Source organism: Schistocerca nitens, chromosome 6 (assembly GCF_023898315.1).
Source record: "Schistocerca nitens isolate TAMUIC-IGC-003100 chromosome 6, iqSchNite1.1, whole genome shotgun sequence".
Lineage (NCBI taxonomy): Eukaryota > Metazoa > Arthropoda > Insecta > Orthoptera > Acrididae > Schistocerca > Schistocerca nitens.
In genome coordinates, this window is record NC_064619.1 from 255,637,707 (window position 1) to 255,663,486 (window position 25,780).

General features: G+C 44.1%; 1 protein-coding gene and 1 pseudogene across 1 annotated transcript; one reads left to right on the forward strand and one right to left on the reverse strand.

Moving 5' to 3' along the window:
• Window positions 1-11,957: 11,957 nt before the first annotated feature.
• On the reverse strand, window positions 11,958-12,076 carry LOC126263878 (5S ribosomal RNA; annotated as a pseudogene).
• A 5,457-nt stretch (window positions 12,077-17,533) lies between these two features.
• LOC126262956 (pro-resilin-like) lies at window positions 17,534-25,322 on the forward strand. The gene is made up of 3 exons (XM_049959904.1): window positions 17,534-17,565; window positions 21,164-21,910; window positions 24,746-25,322. Exons 1-3 carry the CDS (start codon window positions 17,557-17,559, stop codon window positions 25,232-25,234), a joined length of 1,245 nt encoding a protein of 414 aa, XP_049815861.1. The 5' UTR covers window positions 17,534-17,556; the 3' UTR covers window positions 25,235-25,322.
• Window positions 25,323-25,780: the final 458 nt, after the last annotated feature.

The following is a 25,780-nucleotide window of genomic DNA, read 5'->3' on the forward strand; positions in this document are numbered from 1 at the left end:
GAACTTAGAACCAGTTGAACCTAACTAACCGAAGGACAGCACACACATCCATGCCCAAGGCAGGATTTGAACCTGCGACTGTAGCAGTCGCGCGGTTCTGGTCTGAAGCGCCTAGAACCTCTCAGCCACATCACCGGCTACAAAATGTAACTTCAACTTTGGGTATAACCAATAAAATTGCAGCTTTCACTACAAATATTCCCCTAATGGGGCAAAGGCAGTGGTGATGTGCAAATGGTGGCGTGTACCTTGTTTTGCACATACACTGGAATTATTTGTGGAAGCCAGCCTTGACCCAATTACAGACACAAGGGCAAAAGTGAAGTCAATAACAGAACTTTTGAAAAGAAGTCCACAGGCGCTTGAGAAATTACACAATATTCCGAAGCAAATAGGCTTCCCCAATACAACACCGAAACAAGATTGCCCTACGAGATGGAACTCCATGTATGAAATGTTTGACAGGCTTTTGAAAATCAAAGAGTCTTTGCAAAGCACTCTTGCCATCCTCAGCGTGGATTCACAAACAAAACTGTCCAATGAAGACTGGTTATTGAAAAATATTGTGAATTACTATCTCGTTTTGAGCAAGTCACAACAGAAATTGGCAGTGAAAGAAATGTAACTTTGTCAAAAGTTGTCTTAATAAGCAAAGGTTTACGAAATCATTGTCTGAGATTGAAAAACTTAGATTAAGCAGTGAAGCCGTTAATACAGTAATTGCTAAACATGAGGATGGAATCTTTAATCGCTTCGTTCAAAAATTTGCAGATAAAGTAGTTGCTTGTGAAGCGACATTCTTCGATCCTCGCTTCAGGGAGCATGGATTTCCGAAAACGGGGCATCGATTAAAAGAAACAAAACATGCCATAATTAGCGAGTGCTGTGCAATACTGGAGAAACCCACTCGATGTTCTATAGACAATCCACCACCAGCCAAACTACTTGTGGTGAGAACATTCAGCTCTAGCAGTGACAACATTTCGCAAGATTTTGACCAAGCTGTAGGAGGCTTGAGCCAAAGTATAGACAATCCACGTGCTGAAAGTATAGTTGATCTTGATAATATATCAAGATGCCACTGGTACACAGATCACAAGATCTATTGCTGTGGTGGAAAGAAAATCATGTGTTACTTTCTACGTTGTTTGAAATATTGAAACGACATCTATGTATTATGGCCAACTCTGTTCCATTAGAGCGCACATTTTCAAAGCAGGGGCTAACAATAACAGACAGACGATCCCTGCTTTCAAAAGGAAAAGCATCAAAAATGACGTTTCTAAATTACAACTTAGAATAGGTACAGTAGATCTACTCAGAAATGAACAGTAAAATCTCAATTGATTTTGTTCTTCTCTGGACAATGTGGACTGAATTTGTATTTGACTGTATTTTGTTCAGTCCAATAAATCTTACATGTCGCTACCTTACAAGAACATTTTTGCCACATGTGTTGCACACAAAAGACACTTCCGTTTTTTCTCGCCATTTGGTGGGTTTAATTGTTTTGGGTGTGTTATTCATTTATGTGTTTGAGAATAATTATCTGATTTATGTATGTATATGTTTTTATCTTTATTTTTGTAAATGTACTATGTTTGGTTTTTACACTAAAGGCAGTTTAATACTTGTGTATCATAAATAGTTTTCAGGCAAATCAACAATGATAATTTGATTTACTTTTTTTTGCGTTGAGATACTGTGATAAAAATTGCATTCCAACTGCAACGTAACCTCATCTCTGATTTCTTGTGGTATTTTATAATAAAATGATAATATATCTTGCTTGCTGTGAGTAGTTAAGGGAAATCCTTATACCTGTACCTCAAACAAACTTCTTTAGCAAGAACTATAAGTGGTGTAGAGCAGATTTGCAATGATATAACTATCGCATTGGCATTACACTGTACGAATTGTTTGAAATTTTAGTCTGGGTTTTATACTTCAGGGCAACGTACCGATCTCTACATTTCATTTAGCTTGAAATATTTAAACATGTTTTCCAGTTCTATCAAGTGTACATATTATGATTTGTATCCTACTAACTTGTGAATGTTTGATGAAAAACTGCCAGACTCTACCATTGTGCTACATACTCCAGTCTGTTATGATAATTTTTTGATCTGTGTGCATCAGTCACTTTGCATCCTGCTCTGTGTGACAAACAATGGAAAATTTAACTGTGAATATGAAAAGTGTGAGTGGCACACTCATAAACGTTAATTCAGTGTCTCGCTTCCCAGGATATTATGTCAATAAATTATATCTCAGGATATGCCTTTTCGAGAGCGCATACAGATTATCACTCATAAAACCTATCAAAATTATGCACTAGAATACAGGGAAACGAGTTTGGCAAAATCTGTTACGTCAAACATGCAAAGTGTGTCCTCAGCAAACTGGAAAGTATGAAAGTCACGTGACACGAAAGTAAGCGCATTTCCTGTAGGAATTACGAAGCTGCCAAGACGACAAAGTGAAAGTTTCATACTTTCTGCGATGTATATTTATACAGTGGACAACCAAGTTGATATAATGTGAAGGCCTATACGATTACAAAACAGTAAGTGTTCCACTGTTTCGAAACAGCGTTTCGAAGCATTACATTGAATTGTTTAATTTGTTTCACAACAGATGACTGATATAAATTCACGATTTTGAAAATTAAACACATATATGTATATTTAACCATGGTCATGGCGCAAACTCCTACGATATAAATACATATAATAACCTCGCCGTAAGTGTATAAAGCACAGCAAGTCTCCAAATTGAATGCAGCTCATAATTTTACTATGTTCCGAAAAACGAATCTCAAAACACAATGTACTTTCATATACGACCGAGGGCAATGTGGATGGGAACTATAGTGAAAGCCTTGGAAAGATGAGGTCTATCAGAAGAAGATTGTCCGGATAGAAGTTCATCGAATGTGACAAAAAAATAACTGTTCAAAAGTGGAAACGCTGACTACAGTAAAAAAGTTAGTAAAATAAACAATTGACCTTAACATATTCCGCAAACACAACGACGTAAAAGAATCGAAAATACCAAGAAGCATTTATGCGACACAAACTGACTTTGATAAGCGTGTTGCTACATCTGAAAGATGATGTCTATTCAGCCTTCGCGCCAGTCGCCTAAATGGCGTGGAGCTAGTGGCGCCGCTATGAGGATGCAAATCGAGGATTTCTTTAAATACACGTGAGCGCAAGTTACCTTTGAAACAGGACGTGGTGAGTTAGTCAAAAATGCCTCTCAGCTGACAAAGGCGCCATTAGCAACACCTCACTGAGTTTGAAGAAGTCGTGTAACAGAGGCTGAAAGTTAGTTCTGCGATATTGCAGAAAGCCTTGGCAGGAATGTAGCCATGGCACAGACTGATGGCAGCGGTGGTTACGAAAATTTAGAGTCGCAAGAAGATTGCATTCCGGAGGGCTACTTGGCGCTACCGAGAGGAAAGACCGTTGTGTTCGGTGTGTGGCTCTCGAGCATCGTACTGGATACTACGAGGGCTATTCCGAAAGTAAGGTCCGATCGGTCACGAAATGGAAACGACTATGAAAATCCGATAAAGCTTTGCACAGATGTGTTGGGTAGTGTCTCTAGTATAACCCCAGTTAGCATCACGTCGCTCTTCTCATTTCTGAGCTCGCAGTGAGTGCGTAAAGATGTCTAGAAAATAGTGTCTGCCGCCAAGTACGGGGGCCTGGTGAGAAATTTCCCCTGAAGCTATGCAGCTAACATTACATAACTGTCGTGCTGTTTCGTCTTCAAGACAATTCTCAGCCGCATTCTGCAGGGGCAATGAAGATGCTCCTGCATCGTTTTCAAATGGAAATGTGAGATTACCCACACTACAGCCCGTAATTGTCTCCCTCTGAGTTTCAGCTCAGGTCACATGAACCGCTGGTTATGAAGACAACATTTCGGCACAAGACAACGAGCCGTAGGCCAGCGTAGAGAATTGGCGGAGAGCACTGGCGGCTGCCTTCTATAGCGAGGGTATGGGAAAGTTGGTACAACGCTACGATACACGTCTAAGTCGGGTCGGCGACTATGGAGATAAGTAGCTGCAAGGTGTATCTAACTGTTGCAAATAAAACATTTTTGATTTTTACCGTGGTTTCCATTTCGCGACCTATCGGACCTTACTTTCGGAATAGCCCTCGTACATGTGCGGCAGGGATTTGAGCAGCAGTTAGCACGACAGTGACATGAAGAACCGTTACAACTGGGTATCTTCAAGGACATATCCCAGCAAGACGCAACATAGCGTGAATTCCATTGACCCATACCCCGTCATTTGCGGCTTCACGAGTGTCAAGAGAGAGCCAGCATGGAGGTCTGTTGCGTTTTATGATGAACACGGTTCTTCCTGGGTGTCATTGATGGTTGTGTGTTGGTTAGAAGCCTTGATGCTTTCCATAAGGATAACGCTGGCCCACGTACCGCTGATGCAAACGAACATGTTCTACTGAGAGTCGACATGTTGCCTTGGCTTGCTCGACCACCAAATCTGTCTCCAACCGAGCACAAATGGGACATCATCGTGCGACACCTCCAGCGTTATACACAGCCACACTAAACAGTCCTTGTATTGACCGGCCAACAGCAACAGGCATGGAACACCATACTACAAAGTTACTTCCGGCACCTGTACAACACAACGCATGCACATTTGCATGCTTGCACTCAATATTGTGGCGCTTACAGCACATATTAATGTACCAGCGTTTCTCATCCGCAGTGGCTTATCTAGATTTTACATTATCCTATGATCTTGCAATGTAAATCGATTAAATATGTTGCCTAGACATGTGCTCTCTCGGAATTCCGTTACTTTACATTAATTGCTTTGTAATGTTGCAATTTTTTCTGTAATAATAAAGGCGATGAGCCTCATAACATCCTAAAAGTCTTTGAAAAATAATGAGAAGTAATTGCCATATCCCACTCGTTATACAACTACCTACACGTAAGTCCAAAATGGATACTTTACAAAGACTGGCTGGTACAATCACAAAATATGCTTGTTTCTGCACAGCAGCAGCGTTTGTGCACTACTTGCATTTTAGACGATTGTTAAGCGCGTCGACCGTAAGTACGTACATCATTCTGCCGGATACTGCATTGCCCGGAATATGGGGCTGGGTGGCGGCTCGTAAATTCTTTCTAGATTGCATGTTACAAAGTTTTCAGAAATCGTTAAAAAGGGTTTTTCAGCATCACTCGCCCTTCTAAGCAACAGTTTGTAATTAATACGTTCGTAGCTTATATCTGTAATTAATATCTTAGCAGGGAAAGAAACGTAACTGGACCGCCATAGACGTAAAAGAGAACGTTTACAGAGCTACAGTCTAGCGAATGTGTGTTGTATTACAGCTACCAAAATCACTTCTGCATGTTAAAGTCTATTGCATACTAATAAAAATGTAGATCTAGAGTGGTTGCGTGTGCCCTCATTCTTAGTCATGAGAATTCTGTCTGGGAGTTGAATTAATTTTGAAGATGACACGACAGATAGTGAGAGAAAGATTTCCGGAGAGTTTTGAGTTTGAAGGTATGTGATCATCCTCTTGAATTTGTTGCTCTGCCTATACAGGCAACTGCAGCAGCTTATCATTTACTTATCACTAACTTAGATGGATGTAGTCACCGTCGCTCTACTCTTCAACAGTTGTTTCTAGTAACAGAGAATTCCAGCGAAAGTCTGTGTAGATGTGCAAGCATAGCTGTTTGTTAGGCAGGATGTGCCCAGTGGGTGATTTAATGTTCCTTAACTTAGCTTCTTTTTCTCGCAAAAAATGAGTTGTATATAACATCAGTTGCTACCAGGACCTAAATGATCGCTTGCTCAGTGACGCATTTAACGACACGAAACAGAACTTTGTCATGTGTAGGATAGCTACTGGAATAAAAATGTCAAATAAAGTACTCAGAGAAGATAATCTAACCTTAAAAAGGTGATGGACATCATTTCACAAGCCACTGATCCTGTTTGCAAGTGATGTAACTGTGCCCATGCAGCAAATGTGTTCGATTCAGTCTACAACTGCATCTCGTGGTAAAGGAAGGCATACTGCTGCAAAAAACGATATCTCCTGGAAACCTCTGATTTGCTGTTTGTCGACAGACGGCTTGGTAGAACTCTATAAACTCATAAGCACTAGGCCATATAGTTGGGGAAAGGAAGCGAACCTCTCTCTCTCAAGAACGTAATTGTCGGGATGGAATAATCATAATCGCACTGAAGACAGAAGTCTATGGGAACCTAGCCGTTTATGTAATGAACTTTCCCATGCCCCCCTCCCCCCCCCCAAAAAAAACAACCGTTACAGCCTTACAAGTAACAAGTAAATTCTGATCGCTACCTGTTTCTGTGGGTACATGTTTGAGTGATGTACGAACTAGCACTAAGGAGACTCATGGCAAACCACGAGTTTCTAAAACAATACTTCAATGGCTGTAGAACGTAGAACGATCAAAACAGTGAGAGTAACTCTACTAGAGGAAGAACAAGAGCAGGAAAACACTTTGTGGTTCTTCTCTGTTACAGGGTTGGAGAAGAGCATTTGGAATGGTTAGATCGCTTGGAGGCTGGGAGAAAATAAGTTGACACAAAAAGCTTTGCTCCTTTGGAGTGTTGTGAGATTCTAGATGTCTCACTAACTACTACTGCTCCAGGATAGCAGCTTAGTCGTATTTTGGTTGTCATTCTGTCTACACTCGACGGATGGCGGTGTGGCGGACGTCCACGTTGACCGAGCTTCTTCGTAGGCCGCCGTTGACGTGGACATCGCGAACTAGGCCAGCCGCTCCACAGCTCGCTGTTAGTGAACGCTGCATCTCAGAGCTCTTGTGTTAAGCGTTGCTGACTCTCGGTCACGGGGCCCTGTGTTCGATTCCCGGTCAGATTGGGGATTTTGTCCACTGTAGACGGTGTGTGTATTGTCCTTATCACCATTTCATTGTCGACACGCAATTCGCCGAACTGGTGTCGAATAAAAAGAGATACGTTAGGTGGTCGAATTCCCCAGAAGGGGTCTTCCATCCAAGTATACCATCTGCACGCTCCCTAAAGTTCACAGTTGAGCCGGACCCGGTAGTAATCCTGCAGGGGGGAAGCCGAGTTTTTTTCCGAATTACAATGTTTTATGAATATTGTGTCAGAACAGTCTTCAGTAGGATACATACTTTTTCTTCCGTTTGTCTACAGCGTCGGTGTTTTGGCACTGTTAGTGAAAGTGAGTGGTCGGATGCCCCACCTGACGACACCCTTCTCGACCCCCTCCCCCCCCCCCCCCTCTCCGCCGGGAACGGAACCAGTGTACCTAAACGGTCTCCGTCTAGAGTATATCTCATGTTCAAGCGTGTGTCTAAGGCTGGACCTGGGTACCAAACCACTATTTACCTACTTGGATGTAGGAAATCGCCTAAGGCCACATCCGAGTTGGCCGGCTCACCAGCCCAATACTATGTAAAAATACTTAATAGGATGCCACTTAACGGTGCCACTAAAGCGAAGTTACTAAATACAGTTTTCTGTAATTCCTTCACGAAAGAAGACGAAGTAAATATTCCAGAATTCGAAACCAGATCAGCTGTTAGCATGAGTGACAAGAAAGTACATATCTTAGGTGTTGAGAAACAACTCAAATCACTTAAGAAAGGCAAGTCTTTCAGTCCAGATGGTATACCAATCAGGTTCCTTTCAGAGTATGAGGACGCAATAGTGCCTTTCTTAGCAATCATATACAACCACACACTTGACGAAAGCTCTGTTCCTAAACACTGGAAAGCAGCACAGGTCACACCAATATTCAAGAAAGGAAATAGGACTAACCCATTGAATTACAACACCCATATCACTGACCTCAATTTGCAGTAGGATTTTGGAGCATGTACTGTACTCGAACATTATGAATCACCTTGAAGAAAATGACTTATTGATACATAACCAACACGGATTCAGAAAATATCGTTCTTGTGCAACACAACTAGCTCTTTATTCCCATGAAGTAATGAGTGCTGTCGACAAGGGATCTCAGATCGATTCCATATTCCTAGATATCCAGAAGGCTTTTGATACCGTTCCTCACAAGCGACTATTAACCAAATTGCATGCATATGGATTATCGTCTCAGTTGTGTGACTGGATTCGTGATTTCCTCTCAGAGAGGTCATAGTTCGTAGTGATAGACGGTAAATCATAGAGTTGAACAGAAGTGATATCTGGCGTTCCGCAAGGTAGTGTCATAGACTCGCTGCTGTTCCTGATTTACATAAATGATGTAGGTGATAATCTGAGCAGTCCCCTTAGATTGTTTGCAGATGATGCTGTAGTTTACCGTCTAGTAAAATCATCAGACTATCAATTCCAATTACAAAATGATCTAGAGCAGGGGCGGGCAGGAATTCTGCACGTGTGCGGTGCACATGCACGTGTGCAGTTAACAGGTGTTCTGCGTGCACACAGGGGCAAGCTGGCCACCCGCTTCTCTCCCCTCCCCACCATACCGTCTCTCCGCTTCTTCCTCTGTAATGCGTTTTGTTTCCTGGCCTGCTTTATTGAATGAAGGAATAAGGGTAGTAGGAGTGCTTGAAAGTAATCATCGTATGAAAGAGTACCTATTACCTACGATACGTTTTATTTAATTATCAGAGGTGGAGTTTACAATACGTTTAATGTCTGGAACAAAATTTCTACATACAGACAAACGCAAACAGTTACGCAAATTTTCATTACTGATGTTTGCTCTTAACCGAGACTTATTAATTTTCATAACAGAAAAAAATCTCTCACAAACGTATGTCGAGCCAAACATTGACGTTATCTTCGCGGCTTCACGATGGAGACGAGGAAACTTGCTGTGGAAAGTCGTGATAAAAATCTATCACACGTCTTGCCAAAAGGAACCTGTCTCTCAGACGAGAATTACGCTGTAGACCTATTAATTCCACTTGCAAACTGGGATGAATATCATCTACAGAAACAGCAGATTGTCTCGAGAACTATTCAAAACCTTGGGATAAGTAAGATATATCCCCAAGGCGCTTGAGAAATTCCTCTTTTATTGCACTAAGAACGGCAACATACTGAAATTTATTATAATGGCGTTCAATATTAAACTTCCGCTGACCAGCGAGAATACTGTCACATATTATACATTTCCAATTTTCACGTTTTTGCACAGAGAAAAAATGATTCTCCCATTCCTTTTTAAAAGATAGCAAATCTCCAATTCTCCGTTTCCTTGATTCACTCTGCATTTTCCGGTTACTGAAATTCACTACGTAGTGGTCGCTTCGCTTCAACGTCCGCAGCTTAGCCTGGAACTACACTGCGGCAACCTGCCGGCTGTCGCCACTGCTCCGTTCGACGATTGCACGCGAGCAGCACACGTGCAGCGCTGTGTGCTCATGAGCCGCGTGCAACGTTTGCCCGCCCCTGATCTAGAAAGAATTTCTGTATGGTGCGAAAGGTGGCAATTGGCACTAAATAGAGTAAATTGCGAGGTCATCCACATGGGTACTAAAAGAAATCCGATACATTTTGGGTGTACGATAAATCGCACAAATCTAAGGGCTGTCAATTCGACTAAATACTTAGGAATTACAATTACGAGCAATTTAAATTGGAAAGATCACATATATAATATTGTGGGGAAGGCGAAACAAAGACTGCACTTTTTTGGCAGAACACTTAGAAGATGCGACAAACCCACTTCAGAGATAGCATCCATTACTCTTGTCCGTCCTCTGCTGGAAGATTGCTGCGCGGTGTGGGATAGTTATCGGGTAGGATTGATGGAGGTCGTCGAAAAACTGTAAAGAAGGGCAGCTCGTTTCGTGTTATCGCACAATTGGGGTGACAGTATCACTAATATGATACGCGAGTTGGTGTGGCAGTCACTGAAACAAAGGCGGTTTTCTTTGCGGTGAGACCTATTTGCGAAATTCCAATCACCAACTTTCTCTACCGAATGCGAAAATATTTTGTTGATAATCACCTACGTAGGAAGAAATGATCATCATAATAAAATAATAAAAATCAGAGCTCGAACTGAAAGATTTAGGTGTTCCTTTTTCCCACGCTCCATTCGAGAGAGGAGAGAGGTAGTATGAAAATGGTTCGACGAACCCTCTGCCAGGCACTTAAGTGTGAATTGCAGATAACCATGTAGATGTTGATGTAGATGAGGATTGCGCAGTTACGTCATACTAACATACACTCCTGGAAATTGAAATAAGAACACCGTGAATTCATTGTCCCAGGAAGGGGAAACTTTATTGACACATTCCTGGGGTCAGATACATCACATGATCACACTGACAGAACCACAGGCACATAGACACAGGCAACAGAGCATGCACAATGTCGGCACTAGTACAGTGTATATCCACCTTTCGCAGCAATGCAGGCTGCTATTCTCCCATGGAGACGATCGTAAGGATGCTGGATGTAGTCCTGTGGAACGGCTTGCCATGCCATTTCCACCTGGCGCCTCAGTTGGACCAGCGTTCGTGCTGGACGTGCAGACCGCGTGAGACGACGCTTCATCCAGTGCCAAACATGCTCAATGGGGGACAGATCCGGAGATCGTGCTGGCCAGGGTAGTTGACTTACACCTTCTAGAGCACGTTGGGTGGCACGGGATACATGTGGACGTGCATTGTCCTGTCGGAACAGCAAGTTCCCTTGCCGGTCTAGGAATGGTAGAACGATGGGTTCGATGACGGTTTGGATGTACCGTGCACTATTCAGTGTCCCCTCGACGATCACCAGTGGTGTACGGCCAGTGTAGGAGATCGCTCCCCACACCATGATGCCGGGTGTTGGCCCTGTGTGCCTCGGTCGTATGCAGTCCTGATTGTGGCGCTCACCTGCACGGCGCCAAACACGCATACGACCATCATTGGCACCAAGGCAGAAGCGACTCTCATCGCTGAAGACGACACGTCTCCATTCGTCGCTCCATTCACGCCTGTCGCGACACCACTGGAGGCGGGCTGCACGATGTTGGGGCGTGAGCGGAAGACGGCCTAACGGTGTGCGGGAGCGTAGCCCAGCTTCATGGAGACGGTTGCGAATGGTCCTCGCCGATACCCCAGGAGCAACAGTGTCCCTAATTTGCTGGGAAGTGGCGGTGCGGTCCCCTACGGCACTGCGTAGGATCCTACGGTCTTGGCGTGCATCCGTGCGTCGCTGCGGTCCGGTCCCAGGTCGACGGGCACGTGCACCTTCCGCCGACCACTGGCGACAACATCGATGTACTGTGGAGACCTCACGCCCCACGTGTTGAGCAATTCGGCGGTACGTCCACCCGGCCTCCCGCATGCCCACTATACGCCCTCGCTCAAAGTCCGTCAACTGCACATACGGTTCACGTCCACGCTGTCGCGGCATGCTACCAGTGTTAAAGACTGCGATGGAGCTCCTTATGCCACGGCAAACTGGCTGACACTGACGGCGGCGGTGCACAAATGCTACGCAGCTAGCGCCATTCGACGACCAACACTGCGGTTCCTGGTGTGTCCGCTGTGCCGTGCGTGTGATCGTTGCTTGTACAGCCCTCTCGCAGTGTCCGGAGCAAGTATGGTGGGTCTGACACACCGGTGTGAATGTGTTCTTTTTTCCATTTTCAGGAGTGTATATTCGATGATTTCTTTAAAATATTTTCCCATCCTTTCTAGTTTGGTTGTTTACATTTCTGAAGGTTATAACGCACATAAAATTATAAAACTAAACTCTAAAACAGGCCATAGACACCCACGGGACCGACCGGCCGCCGTGTTATCCTCAGCCCACAGGCGTCACCGGATGCGTATATGGAGGGGCCTGCGGTCAGCACACCGCTCTCCGGACGTATGTCGGTTTACGAGACCGGAGTCGCTACTTCTCAGTCAAGTAACTTCTCCGTGTGTCTCGCAGTGGCTGAGTGCACCCCGATTGCCAACAGCGCTCAGGCAGTCCGGATGGTCACCCATCCAATCGCTAGCCCAGCCCGACAGCGCTTAACTTCGGTGATCTGACGGGAACCGGTGTTACCACTGCGGCACGGCCATTGGCTACAAAAAATTATAGTGTGTAATAAATTAATTTTTGTAGCAAGAGAAGTTTTAATTGGATGGTAAATGGTTGTAAACACCAACTTTTTCATCGACTCACCTACTTTGACATAGAGTCTGACTACTTGTCTCTCACTGAAACCTGCTTCTCGCTACAAATTCGTGGGTCCAGCTATCCTCAGCCTTCAGTCTTCATGTCTTTTCATAAGAACACAGTAAAAGTCTTTATCAGCTTTCATTTTTATCTTATTGAACCGACGTCTTATTTACAGTTCCTCTGCATATTTGCCCACTAGATTTAAAAACTCATCATTACTAAGAGGCATAAGCTACCTGTCTAAACTCCTACAATAATGTTTCCTGTCCGTCATTAAGTGTTCTCTGGAAAAGAATCTATTATTTTCGTAAACGGGTTTGGTTGGCTCTTTGATGTCCACCTTCTTGTGCCATGAAGCTTTATCTATATCACCTAATGTACTTCCGCATTACGTCTACAAACATCCTCTGAAAGCTACAGTGAAGTCCATGGCGGAAGGTACTTCCCGTTGTAGCAGTTACAAGGGTTTCTTCCAGCTGAATTCATGTATGGAGTGCTGGAAGAACGACTGTTCAAACAACTCTGTGCGCGCTGTAATTAGTCTAATCTTGTTCTCACGACCAGTACTGAAGTATATTCCTAAGAGTCATCGTTAAAACTTTGTAAGCAAGCTTTCTCCGGGTAGATTACATTTACCTTCATGTGTCTGTCATTTCAGTTTCATCAACATCTCGGTGCACTCTCTCACCGGTCAAACAAACCTGTGACCATTCGTGCTGTCCTTATTTGTATGCATTCTTGGAAATGAATATTTCTCACTCGGTTTCTTGATTGGCATTTCAAGACATCTGACTTTTTCATTCATTTGCAGCCGGACTTCTCATCTTTCTCTCTTAGTGTAAACAGTCTTAAAAACTTGAGTTTTATGCTAACTGTATTATCCGGTATAACGCGAAATTGCTTCGTCCAACACAAACAAAATGCACCGTTATGGTTGTTTAACAAATCCCATTGCTATTACTTGGGCTAAAATATAGGAATTAACATCATTTGTATCTAGAGATACAATAAAATTCTAGTATTACTTCGTTGCAAAGAAAACACAACACTCCAAAACTAAGATCGTGCGCCAGAACGCGCTAGAAACAGATTACTTGTTACAGTTACGAGAGTCTCTGTGGATCTAATTCAAAATAAAATGAGTTGCTTTGCTTGTCCATAGCTCACAGTGCAGTGTTGTGACACCACTGGAATTAGAAACAGCTCTTACCCAACACAATCCCCAGTCGAATACCACCGACCTCCTCCGGTTATTAACTAGGCTCAATCTGCACTAGATAAAAACTTTTAGTAACGTAACATATTTCTCAAATGTTATCGAGGCAAAACCCGTATGAGAATTTTGCTCTATAAGTAGGAAGCAATTGCGTATGCGATTTTCTAATTCAGTCATTAGAATATAATGAATATTTAATGTTGCTTACGCTTGTCTGCAATGTCTCAATAGATGTTAAGGTTTGACTACCAGATACTCAAGATCTCATATCAAATTCCTATCATATCTCTTGCAGGGTTGTACATACACTGCAGCACGTTTTTCTTTTTCTTCTTCTTTTTCTTTTTTTTTTTTTTTTTTTTTTTGCTTGTATTAATAAGCTAGACACCCAAATCAGTGAATTAATTTAACCTATTAGCCTAAAGTAACCTTATAAACAGTATTCTAAAATTAATGTGTGAATTTACATTTTATTAAATCAGAATGGCAGAATAACATTTTAGCGGCCTATATGTGGAATGAGGCATTACAACCTGTTGGAAATCTACTCGAACATAACTTTAACAAATTATGTAGAAAATTCAAGTTATTTATCCTAAAAAATTACAGACGTAGAAACCTCTTAAACAATGAACGGAAACAGTTCCACAACCAAACCTTATGGGCTCTGCTGACAACCAGAATGCAGCATTTCTTGCAGTTTTCGACCTACTGGTATTTCTTGATTAGGGTGAGCCAACACGTACGGCGGCTCCATTAGCCAGGCGAAATTCTCCTTGCGTCGTCGGTAATCCTGCGCAAATGATAATCTTTGAATCTGAGGTAGGCCATGGCGAGGAGATGGCTCTCAATGATACAATCGTACATCGTTTGATGTTCTCCACCACTGACTGACTATTTGTTGCAGCACTGCTCGTCTGTCCATGACAACCGACGGCTATACTCCTCATCAACACCTTCTTTCCCAACACTGGCATTGTCGACCATCGTATCCCTAAATATTATCAGTAGCATCCTCCCAGATCAAACTTTTATAGTCTGCATGACATATTGGATTCAGCTGAAAATTATCATGGAATGCCCTCTTGTTTATAAAATGAAGAAGAAATAACGAGTTCTTCCCCATCTTAGTCAGCCTGCATTTCGTCATTAAGAATCTCATTGCGGCCGGACACTACCACATTTAATACAGATTCCTTCGCTGTACCTTGCAGATTTTTGTAGAAGAAGGCAAGAAAAATGTTTCGCTTGATTAGACCACAAGTAGGTAATGAAATGGGAAGTCTAACGAGATATAGAAATTTATTTGAAATAAATAATTAGCTCACAGACATGCTTAATTGTAATACGTATCTTTTATAGCAAAGACGCTGAACATCTTTTACAACTTAAACATGCAACACTCAAGATATCACTCCTAAAATATTAAGATAGCAAATATGGCTTTACACAGCAATCTCGAGGAGATGTATCATGCAGCGTAACTTGCTGTGACAGTGCGAGAGAGAGAGGAACGAAGATATTGTTTATTACTCTGTGGCGGTCAGCGCTCACACAATTATTCTTAGGATATAGAGCTTTTGTTCCGGTTAAGAGTAACTTTTACAAGAAGAGAGCCATTCTTGTGATGTAAAAATCGACGCCATTGCGAGTTTTTTATTCACATTATAAAATATATATTTATATGGAAGGAAATCAGTTAATAGAACAATAAAATATTGTACATTTCAAGAAGGTACGGGTTATTCTACAACCAGCCTATACTTCTATTGTGATTTAATAATAAATACCAGCTTGAGAACAGTTCCGACGGGAGCGTTCGGTTCTAGTGAAATACACTCCTGGAAATGGAAAAAAGAACACATTGACACCGGTGTGTCAGACCCACCATACTTGCTCCGGACACTGCGAGAGGGCTGTACAAGCAATGATCACACGCACGGCACAGCGGACACACCAGGAACCGCGGTGTTGGCCGTCGAATGGCGCTAGCTGCGCAGCATTTGTGCACCGCCGCCGTCAGTGTCAGCCAGTTTGCCGTGGAATACGGAGCTCCATCGCAGTCTTTAACACTGGTAGCATGCCGCGACAGCGTGGACGTGAACCGTATGTGCAGTTGACGGACTTTGAGCGAGGGCGTATAGTGGGCATGCGGGAGGCCGGGTGGACGTACCGCCGAATTGCTCAACACGTGGGGCGTGAGGTCTCCACAGTACATCGATGTTGTCGCCAGTGGTCGGCGGAAGGTGCACGTGCCCGTCGACCTGGGACCGGACCGCAGCGACGCACGGATGCACGCCAAGACCGTCGGATCCTACGCAGTGCCGTAGGGGACCGCACCGCCACTTCCCAGCAAATTAGGGACACTGTTGCTCCTGGGGTATCGGCGAGGACCATTCGCAACCGTCTCCATGAAGCTGGGCTACGCTCCCGCACACCGTTAGGCCGTCTTCCGCTCACGCCCCAACATCGTGCAGCCCGCCTCCAGTGGTGTCGCGACAGGCGTGAATGGAGGGACGAATGAAGACGTGTCGTCTTCAGCGATGAGAGTCGCTTCTGCCTTGGTGCCAATGATGGTCGTATGCGTGTTTGGCGCCGTGCAGGTGAGCGCCACAATCAGGACTGCATACGACCGAGGCACACAGGGCCAACACCCGGCATCATGGTGTGGGGAGCGATCTCCTACACTGGCCGTACACCACTGGTGATCGTCGAGGGGACACTGAATAGTGCACGGTACATCCAAACCGTCATCGAACCCATCGTTCTACCATTCCTAGACCGGCAAGGGAACTTGCTGTTCCAACAGGACAATGCACGTCCGCATGTATCCCGTGCCACCCAACGTGCTCTAGAAGGTGTAAGTCAACTACCCTGGCCAGCACGATCTCCGGATCTGTCCCCCATTGAGCATGTTTGGCACTGGATGAAGCGTCGTCTCACGCGGTCTGCACGTCCAGCACGAACGCTGGTCCAACTGAGGCGCCAGGTGGAAATGGCATGGCAAGCCGTTCCACAGGACTACATCCAGCATCTCTACGATCGTCTCCATGGGAGAATAGCAGCCAGCATTGCTGCGAAAGGTGGATATACACTGTACTAGTGCCGACATTGTGCATGCTGTGTTGCCTGTGTCTATGTGCCTGTGGTTCTGTCAGTGTGATCATGTGATGTATCTGACCCCAGGAATGTGTCAATAAAGTTTCCCCTTCCTGGGACAATGAATTCACGGTGTTCTTATTTCAATTTCCAGGAGTGTAGTTCGATGCTTTCTTCGGAAAAGAAGTCACTTCATGGATCATTCAAATCCACAATTGTACCTGGACATTTCTCAGAACTGAAAGCAATCTGATTGCTATGCAACAGAGCGCCGAAGAATATTTCTCCGTACTTCGGTTACCACTTTCAGCTCAACACGGTATCTGCAGCAGCTGGAGCAGATTTCTACAACAGCGGAAGCGTGTAATCGCTATCAGTTTCACACATCGCCCTGTGTACGCTGTATGTGTTTATCCACAACAGTGAACATACAGTTACTCACACACATAGGAAGACAATACAAGATGGTGTGGGAAACATTTCAGTATAAAGGTCCTGTAGAGTTAAACGGTAATTAACCTAGTAGTAGTAGCAAAGAAGTTTTTTTTTTTTTTTTCAACGGAGGCTTTATAATACGAAGGGAAACGGTTTTATCAGTCACGTGCGTCGTCATTGCCATTGCACAGTTAAAGCTGTCTGTCGATGACTGAATACCGCTACTAGTAGCGAAGCCGTTCCAGCGTTTTACGCTCTCTACCCCTCTAGCCGCGGCATCAGAAGATCTTTGGGATAGGAAATGAGACATCTCTATGCGCAACTGGCATTGCGCCGAACCTGATATACGTGATGTACTCTGACGTCTAAAAGAAGCGATCGTCCTCCGTGAAAGACGGGCACACGAGCCGATCTGCGGGCAGATCCGTGAGCAGGCTGGGGCGTTGTCGCAACGCAGTGAGCGGCGAAGCGCGGGACGCCGGCCACCGCTGGCTGGGCTCTGACGCAACGCGCCGCTCCCCCTGTCCGCAGTTCGGGGGCACACACGGCGCGTCCGTCCAACCGGCTTATATAAAGTGGCGGCCGCATCCCTCCACACGGCACACTCTCGTCTGACCACCGAGCAGCCACCAGCATGGACAAGGTAGGCTAGACTAGAGGTAGGCTTTCCAAAATTCTTACAGTTCTATATTCGCCTCCGCGGATTATTGGTCAGCTTGAATGGCTGCATGTTGAGTACTCGGTTTCTGGCATTGCCAAAGATTTTTCGTTGATGTATGGAGTGGTACGGGGCGCACTCGGCATCGTGATGCCAAATAACAAGCTGCTTGATTGAGAAGTAGCGGCTCCAAGGAATGGAAAGAGCGGGAGAGGGGTTTGCTAACCATTTGCCTGTCCATATCACCTCCACATAACTCCAAATGGCTCTAGGATGACACGGCGACCGGTCAGCATCCATTGGGGGCTTGTTTTAGAATTCTGTTAAATTCCTATAGTTCGAAATTCACATCCTCAGGAACAGGAGCTCAAAATATTCTATAATTAATTGTAACCGTTTTTTGGAAGAGTCAGTGTTGTGAATTTGGCAACGGGGCATCATAGTTAAAGTGCTGAAGTCACAACCGAGAGGATATGGCTAAACCACAATCGGGAGGATATGGTTCAAATAAGAGGCAGTGACTTTCGTCAGTTAAGTCAATCATTGAAAATTTCCGAGCCTGCCCGCACCAAACAATTTTGATCAATCTCCTTGGTAAAGTGCTTAACTTCACTGCCTGCTAGCTTAGAAGATAACTTGTTCGGTTCTCACTGATCATCTTGTGGAGTACCTTGTTAACTCCAGTGAGAATCTAAATAAAGTCGTGACATAACAATTAAAGGCTAACACCACGATGTGGAGCACATCACATGTTTATGCAGGATGTTTTTAAAAGGGTTTCACTTATACCTATCGGTCAAAAGCAGAAGAAATAGCTCAAATGGTTCAAATGACTCTGAGGTCATCAGTCCCCTAGACCTTAGAACTACTTAAACCTAACTAACCTAAAGACATCACACACATCCATGCCCGAGGCAGGATTCGAACCTGCGACCGTAGCGGTCTCGCGGTTCCAGACTGTAGCAGCGCCTAGAGCCGCACGGCCACTCCGGCCGGCTGCAGAAGAAATGTTCCGATGATTATATGCCCAGGAACCAACACCTGCTGATATAGGAGCCGTTCTACTGGTCATGAATAAAGTGTACAAGAGGGGAATAGCAAAAAACTTCAAAACACATGCGAGGAAATACGAATCTTCGAGCAGCCATGGAGGTGGGGCATCAGAATCCCTACAGTTTTTGAATGGGTACCAGTTGTCGATGACAGACTCATAGGGCCATACACTTTACTAGAGTAACAGGTGCTGTGTATCACCGATTTATGCGTCAAAAATTACCAGCGGTATTGGAGAACATTAGCCTTCCAGAAGGACAACGAATGTGATTTATATACGACGGACACTATCCTATCTTCTATGGATCGTGTGTCGATACCTCACCACAACGTCACATGGCCGATGGATTGCTCGAGGAAGTTCTGTAGCATGGCCTTCCCATTCGACGCAACTAAACCCGTTCATTTTCGGGATTTAGGGACATTTAAACGCGACGGTTTGTCCATAACCAATCAATAGTGTGTAGACAGAGGCATGTGACCAATGCTTGTGACGCAATCCTCTTGGATCCGGGTATATTTGAAAGAGTGCGTGGCTCACTGTTAGGATTGGTGGGAACAACAGGTAGCACTGTCTATAGTGCCCACTTCCGCGTAACAGACAAAAGGGAATCAGACGAAACATTTCCCCATATATCAACAGATATTGGTTTCCTGATTTATGTCATTATATGTTCCTCTAGTTCTGCCGCCTGTGACAATATTTAACTTTATGAACAAGCTGTATACAATTTCAGGTCAGCACTGGAATCGTTTCATAAACCGGCAAAGATCACATTCTTGCCCCGTCCCTCAGTGCAACAGTGTTCTGTATGTAGTGATATAACATAGTCTAACCATTAACCGGTGAAATTTCTGTTTCGGTAACAGGCGTTTCTCCCAACGGAGAAACGAAATCGAGTGAAGACTATTTAGCAAATTCGAAATTCCTAACCGTGGGGGCATCTGATGGAGTATTTCAACACAGTGTTTTCAGGAAACCTAAAATTAAATCAAAAGATAAATTGTCTAAATTCAATTATTCCGTTTTCTGATGCAGGATGTCACAACATACGTTATCGTCTCAAGAAATTCGGAGCCTTCATGCTCTCACCTCAAGACTCAGTCCAGAATCACTCAAGTACTTATAACCCACAGTGTAGCTTACTAATGCTAAGAAACTGACTACCAGCTTTGCGGTTTAAGTCAATTATCAGTCAATAGAGAAGGTGCACAAAATGGTTCAAATGGCTCTGAGCACTATGGGACTTAACTGCTGAGATCATCAGTCCCCTAGAACTACGTAAACCTAACTAACATAAGGACATCACATACATCCATGCCCGAGGCAGGATTCGAACCTGCGACCGTAGCGGTCGCGCGGCTCCAGACTGTAGCGCCTAGAACCGCTCGGTGACCCCGGCCGGCAGAAGGTGCAAAATTTATGTTCAGATATATTTCCAATAGAAAGTTTCCCTTTCCTATGGTGAAACATAATGTTATGCTGAATCACTTAGTGGCTGTACCTGTTAACTGATTAACTGCCAGAACGCTAGTACCACTCTTTAAGTGTTACCAATTCCTCCCTCCCTCTTCGGTCGACATAATTTATAATTCTAGCAACATTTTATGTGTGGCAGAAAGCCAAGACAAAGCCTGATTCGTATTCTGGAATGATCTACAAATCCTTCGCAACTAAAATTATTTGGCAGTTCCCTAACTAGTGTTCTCGCAATAGTGGACACCGAAACATCCTGAAGAAGATCACGGCAGAGGGATCGAAATGTCGGTTATTTTAGAAGGAAATATGACGTGGCCTAACAACCCAGAAAGTCTTAACTTTAAGTCCATGATAAGTCGTGGTCATACCGTTTCCAAAAGGAGAAGATGCCTGGTAAAGGATTGTGATACTCATGCCAAAATTTACTTCTATATGCGCTTCTCTTCTAAGCCTCGATAACACAATCCTTCCAAGGAAGTTGGTTGCGACTGGTGGCCATGCCTTCGTGATTTTCAGCTTTGAAGAACAGAAAGATTAGTTGAAAATATCTCTTTACCAACTCACTTTTACGCAGAACAGTAGCACAGCCGCTGCATGTGATGAGGATTTGTCCCTATTCTCCATTCCAAGCTTGTATATAATTTCCGGGTTTTTTCTTCCTGCGAGCTGAAATTTCAACTCTCATCTTGAACACAACTATATTTTTCTTCCCAGTGTCTTCTGTACAGAAGTAGGTTGCACTAAAATTTTCATGAGCGTGTTGTTTTTGGTGTGTTTATTTTTTAGATTACTGTATTACAAACAGAATAATGAGAGTTTAAGATACTGGAGTGTTTTGATTGACCCTCAGTCTTGGTTGTCATCCAGTAAAAAGTTTAGCAGCTATTATGCGACTCTGTTCAATCATTCTATTCAACTAGTACCATCAATGATAGCTTACTGTGGTTCATGTTCATGTGCAGGATAGAGATGTAACGATGAACAGAATTTGCTTCCATTCATCAGGACCTAAATGAACTCCTTCATATATTATCAATTTTTTTCTCGCAGATTTTGGTGCTTCTAACAATTGCCATTTTGGCCGTATCGGGCGAGCCCCCAGTGGATCGTCAGTACCTGCCACCTGGAGGGAACGGTGGCATATCTACGCAGTATGGGGCCCCGAATGGTGGCGCCAACGGATTGTCGAGGACAAACGGGCTCTCGACGAGGTACGGAGCACCCAACGGCAACGGTTTCGGCAGGAGCAATGGTGGCCTCTCCTCCTCCTATGGTGCACCCAGCAGTGGTGTTCTAAACGGAGGCTTCGGCGGCGGTAATGGAAGGGCAAATGGAGCTCCATCATCACGATATGGAGCACCCAGTGGCGGAGTATTCAACGGACGAAACGGGCTCTCCACACAGTACGGCGCTCCAAACGGAGTTGCGAGGACAAATGGAGCCACTAACGGGTTCGGAAGATCTAACGGCCTGTCGACGCAGTATGGTGCTCCGAACGGAGGAGCGAATGGATACAACGGTGTGAGGACGCCGTCATCACTCTACGGCGCTCCGAATGGTAACGGCTTTGGGAGGATGAATGGACTCTCTTCACAGTACGGTGCCCCAAACGGTGCGGGTAACGGTTTTGCTGGAGGAAACGGTGGCCTGTCCACCCGGTATGGAGCACCCAATGGAAGGAGCAACGGCGCAGGATACAACGGTTTTTCTAATGGGAATGGCGGTCTTTCTACAGCCTACGGTGCTCCTGGAGCAGCCGGCTATGGCCGAGGAGGTGCCTCCCAAGACGACCTTTCGGTAAGTTGTGGTACTTATCACTGGTTTCTGACTTTGTATTCAAACAACCCACTCGTGAAACTGAAACTTATCTCTCCCTCCTAGTTACAAAAGATTACCTCTTGAAACGAATCTGAGAATTACACATAATTATCATCAGAAACATTTTTCAGTAGCAGGATTTGTTTGAGCAATGTTTTCTCAAATAAGTAAGTACTCCACTCACATAGTCGTATCAATCTTACCTGTGAAATGTGGCTTACGTACCACCCACAAGGCATTCTTGACATTAATAGAACGAAAAACCAGTCCAGGTTATCTGTATGCACTGAAAATGTTCATTGCAATTTTTTTTTACATCTGCAGAAATGCCATTTTCAACTGTGTTATGATGATCTGAAAATGGGTATCTAGAAACTAGTCATCGAATGAATAAAAAGTAAAAATTTTCAACTTGGACTGGTTTTTGGTTCTACTGAGTAACAGAAGTTGCTGACCCAAGCTACTCCAGCATGCTGGAGGTTCTTAAATTCTCGACATTGGTGAATGATGGAAAGAAGAGAGGATCAGTACTGACGGGGGGACAATCTCAGACTATAGAATAATCTGAAACAAAACTGGTAATGTCCCTTCTCGAACTATCCCAACATCGGTCTTAAGCGATTTAAGTAAAACCTGATTAAAGTCTATTTTCTTAATTATAGCATCACTGCGCTAGATATTACCTTCCTGCAGCAATCGCCATAGTAAGTACCAGAGATAATGTAATGAGTGAAAATAAAAGCTTTCAACCTTAGTGCTCAGCATTGCGGAGCAATCAACTACTTACATCTGAATGAAGAGATGGTGGATAACTACCTATTATAGTTCAGCTCTCAGGCGAATGTCATTGCCCTAAGGGCCTTGAGAAACTGATGATGTTCGTTCCCCATACTTATTTATTTTTTTAGTACCGAAACAGATCTCTTCCAAATGCACGAATTTCACGTTTTTAGCATCATGCAAGCAACATGTTATTTCACCGGCAAATACCTCAAGTATATGTTCCATTTAGGAATTACATAACCTGAGTTGTATGTATCGCTCCTTCATACAGCTGCCTAGGTGATGACAGAACGGGGAAGAAACTGAGCACTACGTAAACAGAAAATGATGCAGAGCCACAGACTGTTGTACAATGTTCAGATGCTTTAGCTGATACACTTATTCTGTCCAGACGTGATTGATTCCTGCATACGAAATTTAAGTTACATAAATAGCGTTACATTTCTACAAGACACTAACTATACGTGTTTTGAACAATTTTTAATAGTTCTTTTGCAGTTTAACTGCGAAACTGTTTCGAAACTGAACCTTTGTGTTCATATCAGATTTTCAGCGAGATTTTTACCTTGAAATAACCTCCAGACGTTCCGGAAATAGGAAAACTTTCGCAAAGTGCAACGGAGAGGAGGAGGGGAGTGTGTTACTAGGAAGCAACATCAGATAGCAAACATCGGATCTTCTTTGAACTGAGAAGTGAATAACGCATGACACCCGAACACACTATTTGAAAGACGCGCCAGAGATAACTGACATGTTTTAGCTGTCATGCACAGAAATACTTCAGTTATATGGTACAGGCAAAGAGCTATTATTCGCATTCTCATTGCCAATTTTGTGTTGCTGGATCCTGAGGCAAATAAATTTCAGTACTGGAGCTGGAATGAACTTTCATCCTTATAATTTGACGCTCAGGAACCATAGAGTTGATGTGGTACAGTTCTTGACAGGAAGACTGTACTCACTGTCCGGAGTCATGTATAAAACCACTCAGTAGTGCCTCATCGAATGTAAGCATTTGGCACTTTGATCTGGACTGTCTGTTGGAAGGGAATCGTTAAGTCTTGTTGTCAACTAGCAGAATTTAAGAAAAGTGGGCTGTGAGACGCAACCATGTTTCACCCATTCCCTTCCTTCTGTCTCGACCTCAACGATATCAGTAATACAAACGCATTATCCGGCGGCGGTGGTCTCGCGGTTCTAGGCGTTCAATCGGGAACCACGCGACTGCTACGGTCGCAGGTTCGAATCCTGCCTCGGGCATGGATGTGTGTGATGTCCTTAGGTTAGTTAGGTTTAAGTAGTTCTAAGTTCTAGGGGACTGATGACCACAGATGTTAAGTCCCATAGTGCTCAGAGCCATTTGAACCATTTGAACAAACACATTACATTGAAAAAAACCATTCAGCAGCTAAGAGCGCATAAAATATTTGTTTATTTAAGACAGCCGGTTTCAAAAGACTAAGTTGCCATCTTCAGGTCTTAAAATCTTTTGATTTAAAACACGTTCATTTTACGCCGAACCTCAAGCACAACATGTGTGGATAAAAATCAGCACTTCGCATCTTGTGCGTGAGGTTCAGCTTAAAATGAAAATGTTTTGCAACAAAATATTTTAAGACCAGAAAATGACATCTTAGTCTGTTGAAAGGGGGGTATAAAATCAAGAATTATTTTATGCGACATTAGCTGTTGCGTGGTTGTTTACAATTAAAACAGATGGGCTTCAGTATTCTCAAAATGAGAAAATTCAAAGTATTACATGGCCCAGCGGTTCATAACAGTCGTACTTGCGTAAATAAATTTTATACTTCACTCGCGTGTTCATGAAGGCTATAGGAGCAGCCCTTAATAGTAGATATTTGCCAAGAACGCAGGAAAGAGTTGCAGCCCGGACTCAACATTAAATTTTCCACTATCTTTGAACAAAGTTGGCATCGAGAAACTTAACTGACAGTGGCAGATCAAGAGAAACCGCTTAAAACGCAGCGATTTGCAGGACTGACTGAACTAGAGTGTCTTGTGTCTTTACAGGAACCAGCCAACTACGAGTTCAGCTACACGGTGGAGGACGCTGCGACCGGCACCGAGTTCGGCCACGAGGAGTCCAGGCAGGGGGAGAGCGCCCAGGGCCAGTACCACGTGCTGCTGCCCGACGGCCGCCGGCAGGTGGTCGACTACGAGGCCGACGAGGGCGGCTACCGGCCCACCGTCAACTACGAGGAGACGGGCCGCGGCAGCGGCGGATACGCCAACGGAGGTTACGCTAACGGAGGAAGCGGGGTCTACCCCAGCGGCAATGGTGGTTACTCCAATGGTAACGGTGGATACTCGAACGGCAACGGAGGATACCGCAGCGGCAACGGTGGATATCCTGCAGCGAATCGTGGATACCCCAGCGGCAACGGTGGATATCCTGGAACGAATGGTGGATACCCCGGCGGCAACGGTGGATATCCTGGAGCGAATGGGGGTTATCCCAACGGTAATGGCGGACAGTCTTCTGGAAACGGGCCGTATTAAAAGCTGATGCACATGGATACTCTTCATAGCGCACAAATATTTTGTTCAACACGTATATTTATACTTTATTCTGTAAATATATCCTACGAATGCCGGATGAATATGCTTGTGTAAATACGCTTATTCGAAATAAAGATACAGACACTTACTTGAATATTTTCTTGTTATCCTGGTTTACGTTACTGGCAATATGATAGAAACGTAGACAAATGTTTGAAGTATGAATAACAACACTCAACACTCAATAATTACTAAAATTATCATAAAAATTATAATAACTAAAAAGTCAAGAATGATTAAATGTTTCCAAAAGACTCACAGCAGTATTATGAAGATGCTTTGTTCGCAACTACCAGTTCTGGGTCAGTATAGACGCAACTTCAGGTTTATCTGTCAAGAATGAAATCACTGTGTGAAATTTTTGGCTGCCTGTTGTCGTTTAGGGCCCCACGATCAGACAGCTGTGCCGCAACACGACGTGGCATGGACTCGACAATGTCTGAAGTAGTGCTGGAGGGAACTGACAGCATGAATCCTGCAGGGCTG